The sequence below is a fragment of the Salmo trutta genome, chromosome 16 (assembly GCF_901001165.1).
Source record: "Salmo trutta chromosome 16, fSalTru1.1, whole genome shotgun sequence".
NCBI lineage: Eukaryota > Metazoa > Chordata > Actinopteri > Salmoniformes > Salmonidae > Salmo > Salmo trutta.
In genome coordinates, this window is record NC_042972.1 from 26,091,392 (window position 1) to 26,102,034 (window position 10,643).

General features: G+C 42.1%; 1 protein-coding gene across 2 annotated transcripts in view; it reads left to right on the forward strand.

Moving 5' to 3' along the window:
* Positions 1 to 4,902, forward strand: part of LOC115150396 (RNA-binding protein Musashi homolog 1) — a 49,557-nt gene extending 44,655 nt beyond the window's left edge. Inside the window, exons 9-14 of one of the 2 annotated variants that reach the window (XM_029693645.1) lie at positions 91 to 208; positions 502 to 582; positions 1,185 to 1,241; positions 1,576 to 1,632; positions 1,781 to 1,935; positions 2,368 to 4,902. In XM_029693645.1, the coding sequence (XP_029549505.1) occupies positions 91 to 208; positions 502 to 582; positions 1,185 to 1,241; positions 1,576 to 1,632; positions 1,781 to 1,935; positions 2,368 to 2,406 (507 nt within the window). In that variant the 3' untranslated portion in view covers positions 2,407 to 4,902. The remainder of the gene's footprint in view (positions 1 to 90; positions 209 to 501; positions 583 to 1,184; positions 1,242 to 1,575; positions 1,633 to 1,780; positions 1,936 to 2,367) is intronic. The other variant, XM_029693646.1, reaches the window with a different exon arrangement.
* Positions 4,903 to 10,643: the final 5,741 nt, after the last annotated feature.

Here is a 10,643-nt window from a genome sequence, read left to right on the forward strand (position 1 = left end):
TGTGCGAGTGTGTGTGTGTCAGTGTTGATGGCGAGGAGTGTGTGTGTGTCTTTGTGCAGAATATCTAAAAGTATTAGCTTTCCTCTCCAGGTGGAGTGCAAGAAAGCCCAGCCCAAGGAAGTGATGTCACCGACGGGTACGGCTCGAGGTCGTGCCAGGATTATGCCCTACGGCGTGGACGCTTTCATGCTGGGGATCGGCATGCTGAGTAAGAACAGAACATCAATAACACGGTCATGTTGCCCCCGCTAAACACTGGAACCATATTCACAAAGCGTCTCTGAGTAGAGGGAGAAGGTGTTTCAGTGGGACTCAAGTAAGCCATGGCCCACAGTGAAGTCATTGTCTCTTGCTCCACCTACAGTTATGGCAACAGCATGGTACAGAGTTGTAGTGCTAGTTGCTACATGCTACATGAGGTCTAATATGAGTGCAATATCATCTCTTTCAGCTGTGTTTAGCCATATCCTGATGGGTATTTATTTGTCTCTCTCTTCGCAGGCTACCCAGGCTTCCAAGCAGCTACGTATGCTAGCCGCAGCTACCCTGGCATCGCTCCTGGATACACGTACCAGTTCCCTGGTATGAACATCACTCTCTGTCACAATGATTCATGGAGAGGTTGAGTTACAGATGTGCAGACGACTTGAGTCTGTTATTCATCCAAAGATCTGTCTAGGAAACAATGCATTGGCCTAGTGATCCAAACAGATACATATTGATGTTATTTTTATGTTAGTTGACAAACATATACACACACACCTACACTTTTTACTCCATGTATAAGCACATATAGCAGAGTCTCTGGCTGCTTGTAGATTTCAGAGAGTTGTATTTAGGATTTCTCATCCTCCTCTCCCTGGTCCTCTTCTCCATTCCCCTCCCCTCTCATGGTAAAAGTAATCTTGCAATCTGTTAAAATGTGCTGTACTTCTATCTCCCTCCCCATCACCTAATTTTCTCCTTCTTTCATATCCACTCTCCCCTCACGGCTCTTCCTTCCTCTCCTTTTCCCCTACCACCCTTCTCCCCTGTAGTCTCTTCACTGTAAATTGCTTTCTTGTGTGTGTTCTCCTATGTGCCTGTTTGTGTGTGTGCACATGTTCATGTGTGTGTGTGTATGTTGGTAGGCACGTGGATGGTGTTTGTATTAAAAAAGCGCTCTCTTGACATTTCTGTTCTAGAATTCCATTTAGAGAGGACCCCCCTTCTGACATCACCCCACCCCTCTGAGCTCACAGGTCAGTGACTCCTCTAAGATCTACAAGCAGCTCTCTTTCTCTTTATTTGCAAGGCAACAGCGCTAGCCTGTTGCGGAATGGTGTAATGGCCCTCCTTTTTCCAATCGGGAAGGGTTCAAGCCTAATAACTTTGATATAAGCACAACTTTTGAATTGACCGCAGCAATGTTAAGCTTGGATATTTTTTGCATGGTTTCACCATCTTTAAAACTGTCAACTACCTGACGATGAATGGTTTGGTGAACTAAATTCGCACACTGCCAAACACTGTTAAGGTGACATACTGGTAGAGCTAAAATAATGTCAAATTGTCCCTCTCTTCTCTGTCCCTCAGCCATTCCACTGTCAGCCTACGGACCAATGGCAGCGGCAGCAGCAGCTGCTATGAGAGGTAAAGATGATTGTCCTTCATCATTCTGTTTGTGTGTCTGTCTGTCGTCCATGTGTATGTGACTGACTGACTGTCTCTCTCTCTCCCCCCTCTCTCTGTCTCTCTCTCTCTTGGTTTTCCCTTCTTTCTCACTCTCTCTCACTCTCAGGTTCCACCCAGTCGCGTAACGCAGGCTACCTGGGCACCAGCAGCCCTGGGCCAATGGCTGACCTGTATGCAGCAGCTAGTCAGGACTCAGCAGTCAGCAGCTATCTCAGCGCAGCCAGTCCTGGCCCCAACTCAGGATTCGGCCACGGTCTCGGGGTACGTCACTATCATTGGGACAGAACAGGGTCGTTGTGTTCATTAGGGCACACCATAGCAAAATGATTTGCAATGGAAAATGAAAATGAGCATTTCTTATTTGACAAGTTCAGGTAGTCCTTCCTTCAATCTGTTTTGTTCCTTTTGGTTCCTAATGAATACAGCCCAGGGTTGGAATATCGCAAAGAGGGATCTATAAGAATCAGCTAAAGGAGCCTGCTTGGTGGCATATGGCATGTATCTGATGCTAGGGGAAACCAGGGGTTTGCTTACCAGTTTAATATGGAAGTGTAAAGCTGCCAAAATTCGATTTATACGATAATGACAAATCACTGCACTATTTGCAATTTTGGTTAATCATCTCCTTTCTTAATTTCAAAATATCTACCAGCTGCTCTGTCTCTAATAGTCTGTGTCTCTCTTCTTTCTCAGGGTCCTCTGATTGCAGCCTTTACCAACGGGTACCACTAAGCAGATTCAGCCAATCACCGGACACGGAAGGAGGTTTCTTCTGCTGACGAGCCAATCAAACTGCTGTGTGCCTACCCATGGCACAATCCAATTGGCAGCCACAGGTCAAACCCCACCCCTGGCTCCCCCTGAATCCACCCACCGACTGAAGAAGATATTTTATATTTTAGACTCCTGTATTCCTGTACTAATATCACTTCCTCTTCTCAGTCCCTTGTTTCTCCTATTCTTTACCTTCACGTAGGTTTATTTAATTAGATTCCAATGCTGTTTCTTTTTAAAAATATCGTTCTGACAGAAAAATACATGTGAAAAGAACGACTGTGGGTTGCGCTCATGGCAAACACAGATTCTGTCAAATGTATTTTTACTTTATATTTGAGGATTTTTATTTAATCACAATGTTTTGATTGTCTGCTCCTTTGACCTCCCTTTAATGTGTTACTGAGGTGAGATGGAGAGAACGAGGAGAATAGAGGGGTAGAGAGAACTGAAATGGTGTGTGGGATAGGGTCTCCTTGTCAAAAGGAGTACCTAACCCAATTTAAACAGTGGAAGAACAAAGAAATGATGTCCCAGGAAACATGACAAGAAAACTAAAATGTATATTTTGATAGTTTTTAAAACAAAACATTTGTAATATTGTTATTAATATTGAACGTAATGATGATAATCGGTAAGGTATTTTATTCCGTAATTGGTTTTGAAAGGAATGTTTTATTTCCTTCCTGTAAAATATTGTATATAGAGTTTGAGGGGGGGGTTGTACTTTGATTGGCAGGTAAGGTTACTATTAATCGTTCGGGTGCCATTTAAACTGGAAGTCTTTTTAACTTCTACAACATGTTCTACGGTGGCAGGTCATTTCTATTTGAAAGTGGCTATCCCCTAAGCATTTGTTTAGTGTTTAGGCCAACAACATGCATGAGCAGGGTTGAAGACTAGATGATATTTGTAAATAATTCGGAATGATAAGAACCTATTCATTAGAAATTGGTTTCAGAGATTATCCAAAAGTAACAACAATAGAACACGCTTAAATGTACATGCAGTTGAGTTTCATTCCGTGTCTTACTGTAAACATTTATTAACTGTAGTGTGTGAATTCCAAATCTGCATTTCATCATACAGCGCTACGACAGAGTTGTTTTTGATTTGTGCCAGTAACCGGTTTCTATTGAATCGGGCCCCTTAAAGGCACAGTCTTATCACGTCACATTAACATAAAAATAGAATTACTTGAATGGGGATTCCCATTGTAGTAATTCTAGTTATATGGACATAACATCCACGTATCCCTCAGAAGAACTTGAATTGGAACAGATAATTGGATAAGGAAAAACTTAAATGAGGCCCTGTTTTTTTTATATTGCTATGGTGAGGGTGCATGGATGGGGTTAAGGGGGATTGGGTGGGCTTTAATACAGCTTTTTGGTGGGATATATTTTGTGCTATTTTAGGTATATTTTGCGCTATTTTCCTTCATTATGTTTTTTCTTTCTTTCTTGGTGTTCAATGTACGGGTCATATGGACCGTAGAAACAAATGAAGGACATACTTAACAAAGCAATTGACTCTTAAAATATTATTACATCATGATTGTATTCGTCCTCTGATGACTTTTGAAAGTGCGTGTGTCATTATGTGTGAAAGTGTGTTTGTGTGTGTGAGTGTTTGTGTACACGCACAATAGTGAGGTGAAGTATGGAACTAGCTACATTTGACAGCTGAGATGCATTTTTTGATTTTGGTACTGCCATTTCGGTGCTGAAATGTTTGCCTGGTTCCATTTAGTCTAACACCCCACACATAAGGACTAGGGGATCATAGGGACTAGGGGTAGATAAATCAAAATAGAATAGGGCCTCTGTCCCAGTCAGTACAGAAAATAGGTATACACAGACCAGTAGCTGGAAGGGAGGAGGAGACAGAGTGTCACAAAGCTATTTCAATGAAAATCACATGAATTATGTATATTTTCCTCAAAGTCTTCCAATAAACATGAACAAGAATCTCCCATTTTAAACTGGCTAGTACTGCCTTTTCCGACTGGCTTGGTCACTACACAAAACTACTGCTGGACACGAACACTGTAACTTTTTAACTTACAAAAAGCAATAAGTTATTTTTTATCTTAGAAATAATAATGATATTAATAGCAATATGAGTATTGATAATTCCATGGCATTAAGACTTATTTTCAGAACAAAATATAAACAATATTTTTCTTTTGTACGATTTCGTTCCCCATGTACAGTAATGATTCAGTGATTTTTAAGACGCTTGTGTTTTTTTGTTTGTTTGTGTTGATGCTTTCTTCAGGGTCGGGAAAGGGGCAAGGCCTTGGTTGTTAAAGCTCCAAGGTCTTTACCAACACTGTAACTAAACTTTTATTTGGACTGTTCCCCGCCCGCTTTGTCATATGTATTTCTTATTTTGTTCTACTCTGGAAATTTCAATTTTACAATTCCTAATAAATTATTTTAAAGCATTCCACTGAGATTGTGGATCTGTTTGTTTTTCTGAGAGTTTGAGACTAAGTTGTATGAAAGTAGATTAATACCAAAACAAATATTTTGATTTAAATTTGTTTTGGCATGAATCTTCTTCCATAAATGTAGGTATAACATAAAAAAATATTGAAGGAGAGACATTCTTGAATATTTATTTTTGTATATATGCTTTTATACCCTTTATGTATTTTGACGGTTGTCCTATAGCAAGTTATGCAATGCATTATTGGGTCACAGTGTTGCAATTTTTTTTGTATGTCTTGAAATTTGATATAAACTTAATCCTGCAGAACAGGTACCATGAAATGTCAACATGTGCTTAGCTACGGTGTCATCTAGACTGTTGTGTCATCACTCTCAGGGACTGATGTCATTTGTACTAGCCTCTAGTAAGCCCTTCTATAGTGGGAGGAGAATATAAATGTGTGGGAAGCATTAGCACATATATTTTGGCAGGACTACAGCACCACTCCTGACCTTGGCAGTGTCACAAAGCAAATCATAATAATAATATGTAACATTTTTACTATGTATATTTGTCCTGTTTCGTGCCTACTGAACATGAGCTGGGTGTGCTTAAGGTGGGCTGAAACAGAAGCAGTAGGGTTGGCTATTCACCCTTGTGTATTGATGAATTGATTGCAGTGTGGGTAAATGTTTGTGAGTGTGGGGAATACAGTGTTGTACATTTACCAAACTGTCATTTGGGGATGCTGGAGATTCCAGTCTGTAGGTCTATGTGTGTGAGAAAGAGGGATATTAATGTTAACCACAGCAAATCAGGTCAGGTCCTGATCTCTCTTCTCCCTCCTTTCTCTTGCCTGGGGAGGGGGATGAGGTCAGCTCTTTGTGTGGGGGTACAGTCCTCCTCACGCCTAATTCCACAACTACCTCCCTTCTTCAGACCTCTCACACAGTTTCGATCAGTTCCGGGAAGCTTGACAACCTTTACTCCTTCACTGACTATTCCATTGTTCCTTTGTCCAAGTCTGATTTTATACCCTTTTTTCGTCTTTTGATTTTTCTTGTACAGTGTGTCCTGTACCATCCCTGAAGGTCATTTGGCCATTATTTTTTTCTTAGTTTTTTGGGGGGGCTGAGATTTCTTTATCTCTCTCTGTCCTACCTTTCCATTTGTTTTTGGTGGTCGTTTTGTGGCTCTTCTCTCTTTTTCTCTCTTTTGGCTGTTTTCTCTCTCTCCTGCCATCATCTGTTGCCCATACCATGGCCCATCCTCTGGTTCTGGAGCCGATAAGAGGGCATTTGGGATCTAAGAGTTCCATAAATTGGAGTGCAAACTTTGACAGACTGAGTTTTATGGGGAAACAGCATCCCCCACCTCCCGTCCACAATTACCTGTGGCTAACAATCCTTACCAGCTTCTGCCCCGCTTACCCAGTCAAATCTAATCATATTTGTCACATGCAACAAATACAACAGTAGACTTTACAGAGAAATGCTTACTTACAAGCCCTTAACCAACAATGCAGTTACAGGAAAAATACGTTTTAAGTAAAAACAATAGATAAGTAAAAAAGAACAAATAGTTAAAGAGCAGCAGTTAAATAACAGTTCAAATCGTCTGGGTAGAAGCCTTTTGGACCTAGACTTAAGCTCCGGTACCGCTTACCGTGCGGTAGCAGAGAGAACAGTATTACTAGGGTGACTGGAGTCTTTGACAATTTTTAGGGTCTTCCTCTGACACCGCCTGGTATAGAGGTCCTGGATGGCAGGAAGCTTGGCTCCAGTGATGTACTGGGCCGTACGCACTACCCTCTGTAGTGCCTTGCAGTCGGAGGCCAATCAGTTGCCATACCAGGCAGTGATGCAACCAGTCAGGATGCTCTCGATGGTGCAGCTGTAGAACTTTTTGAGGATCTGAGGAGCTATGCCAAATCTTTTCAGTCTCCTGAGGGGGAATAGGCTTTGTTGAGCCCTCTTCACGACTGTCTTGGTGTGCTTGGACCATGATAGTTTGTTGGTGATGTGTACTCCAAAGAACTTGAAGCTCTCAACCTGCTCCACTACAGCTCCATCGATGAGAATGTGGGTGTGCTCGGTCCTCCTTTTCCTGTAGTCCACAATCATCTCCTTTATCTTGATCACGTTGAGGGAGAGGTTGTTGTCCTGGCATCACACGGCCAGGTCTCTGACCTCCCTGTAGGCTGTCTCATCGTTGTCGGTGATCAGGCCTACCACTGTTGTGTCGTCTGCAAACTTAATGATGGTGTTGGAGTCGTGCCTGGCCATGCAGTCATGAGTGAACAGGGAGTGCAGGAGGGGACTGAGCACGCACCCCTGAGGGGCTCCCGTGTTGAGGATCAGCATGGCAGATGTGTTGTTACCTTACCACCTGGGGGCGGCCTGTCAGGAAGTCCAGGATCCAGTTGCAGAGGGAGGTGTTTAGTCCCAGGGTCCTTAGCTTAGTGATGAGCTTTGAGGGCACTATGGTGTTGAACGCTGAGGTATAGTCAATGAATAGCATTCTCACGTAGGTGTTCCTTTTGTCCAGGTGGGAAAGGGCAGTGTGGAGTGCAATAGAGATTGCATCATCTTTTGGGGCGGTATGCAAATTGGAGTGGGTCTTGTGTTTCTGGGATAATGGTATTGATGTGAGCCATGACCAGTCTTTCAAAGCACTTCATGGCTACAGACATGAGTGCTACGGGTCGGTAGTCATTTAGGCAGGTTACCTTGGTGTTCTTGGGCACAGGGACTATGGTGGTCTGCTTGAAACATGTTGGTATTACAGACTCCGTCAGGGACAGGTTGAAAATGTCAGTGAAGACACTTGCCAGTTGGTCAGCACGTGCTCGGAGTACACGTCCTGGTAATCCGTCTTGTGAATGTTGACTTGTTTAAAGGTCTTACTCACATTGGCTACGGATAGCGTGATCACACAGTCTTCTGGAACAGCTGATGCTCTCATGCATGATTCAGTGTTGCTTGCCTCGAAGCGAGCATAGAAGTAATTTAGCTCGTCTGGTAGGCTTGTGTCACTGGGCAGCTCGCGGCTGTGCTTCCCTTTGTAGTCTGTAATAGTTTGCAAGCCCTGCCACATCCGACAAGTGTCAGATCCGGCGTAGTACGATTGACTTTGCCTGTTTGATGGTTAGTCTGAGGGCACAGCGGAATTTCTTAAAAGCGGCAGCTCTACCCTTTAGCTCAGTGCGGATGTTGCCTGTAACCCATGGCTTCTGGTTGGGGTATGTACGTATGGTCACTGTGTGACGTCATCAATGCACTTATTGATGAAGCCAGTGACTGATGTGGTGTACTCCTCAATGACATTGAAAGAATCCCGGAACATATTCCAGTCTGTGCTAGCAAAACAGTCCTGTAGCTTAGCATCTGCGTCATCTGACCACTTCAACATCGTAGCCCTGGTCTCAGTACTGGTGAGTAGGGGACATCCCAAGCATATGGGAAACAGTTTACTGACTGACTAATTTATGTGTTAAAGCTGATATAAGTTTATAGAATACTGAATGAGAAATATATGGAAACATTTCAATTCTTGAGCGGTGTGTAACGTCCTGATAAGTAGGCCAACATCAGGTAAATTTCCATGAAAGGAAAAGCCTATGTAGAGTGTGATATATTGCATGATGAATACATTGTAAACATATGGGCGATTGTATTTCACAATATTTGCAATTATACAAATAATCCTATTTTCATGTTCTGTTGATGTAGTAATTCGTTTTTTTAAAGTTTAGCTTATTTTTTTACTTCCGTTTTTCAATTTATTGGAAATGTCCATAATAATCTGTCTAGTTTTTTTGGAAAATGTAGCAATGCTAGTAGAAATATTGTCTCTGTTAGCAGTTATTCAAAAGCATGGGGAAAGTGGAGGAGAGCGCACCTTATTGCGGAAGGCTGCTCTGCTCTAGACATTTCCCCATGCTTTTGAATGCAATATTAATCTGTTTAACAATCCACTTCCATGTTGGGATTCCATGGGATTCCAGCAACACGCAGTAAACATTGAGATCTGGTGTACCAGCTAAAATGCTTGGCAGGACAAAAGTGCGACTCTGCAATTCTCACATGGTCTTAAGCTAACGTCACATGTCAGTACATAAGATACAGTGTTGAGAGCTGGCTGATCACACTAGGATCTCTAGCTCAACTTTCCCACGATGTGTGTGTGTGTGTCATACATTGCCTTCAGAAAGCATTCCCACTCCTTAACTTTTCCCACGTTTTGTTGTGTTACATACATAATTTAAAATGAATAAATTGAGATTTTGTGTCACGGGCCAACATACCATATCCCATACTGTCAAAGTGGAATTATGTTTTTAGAATGACATTTTTTTTTTATTACAAATGAAAAGCTGAATTGTCTTGATAATTTTATGGCAAGCCTAAATAAATTCGGGAGTAAAAGCTTGCTTAACAAGTCACATAATAAGTTGCATGGACTCATCACTCTGTGTGCAATAATAGTGTTTAACATGATTTCTGAATGACTGCCTCATCTCTGTACCCCACACATACAATTATCTGTAAGGTCCCTCAGTCGAGCAGTGAATTTCAAACAGATTCAACCACAAAGACCAATGTCTCGCAAAGAAGGGCACCTATTGGTAGATGGGTGTATTTGAGAATCTGCGTGTGGCCTTTTGTGTATACATGATGTGTGTGTGTGTCTGTGTGTGTGTGTGTGTGTGTGTGTGTTTGAGGAAAAGAGCCACATATGTCTGATGAGAGGAACAGATGTGTGTGACAGGGCATGGTTTAATCTAATTGCCCTCTGACATACACGTCACTGACACACTTTCCTATCCAAAGAGCTTGGACTCCCTTACTTTCTCTCCCACCCCTCTCTTCTCTCCCTCACCCAGACACACAATCACACAATGTTATGCAGACCTGTGTTCATTTAGCACTTGATTGAGCTTGCCTGGTGCAATGTAATCAATGGAATAGTTAAAAGTGCAGATCCCACCCATCTGGCACTCCAGCCAAGCTCAATCAAACACTCAAAATATTTGAAAGAAAATGGATACTATTTGAACCCATGTATGGTTTATGTGTACTGTACAGTACTTCATTCACATGTGAAGATCACATATAAATTTGACCGTTTTTTGACTCCAAATCATTTTCCAAGTACAGGTCTACTTCAGTATGAGGTTGGTATGTGCCATGAACATACAGTATTTCTCTTATATACTGAACAAAAATATAAACACAACATGCAACAATTTCAAAGATTTTACTGAGTTACAGTTCATATAAGATAATAATTTAAATTAATTAATTAGGCCCTAATCTATGGATTTCATTTGACTGGGAATACATATATGCATCTGCTGGTCACAGATGCCTCTTTTTTTTAAGTAGAGGCGTAGATCAGAAAACCAGTCAGTGTCTGGTGTGACCATCATTTGCCTCATGCAGCGCGACACATCTCCTTAGCATAGAGTTGATTAGGCCGTTGATTGTGGCCTGTGGAATGTTGTCCCAGGCCTCTTCAATGGCTGTGCGAAGTTGCTGGATATTGTGCGAACTGGAAGACGCTGTCGTACATGTCGATCCAGAGTATCCCAAACATGCTCAATGGGTGACATGTCTGGTTAGTATGCAGGGCATGGAAGAACTGGGACATTTTCAACTTCCAGGAATTGTGTGCAGATCCTTGCAACATGGGGACGTGCATTATCATGCAGAAACATGAGGTGATGGCGGTGGATGAATGGGCCTCAGGATCTCGTC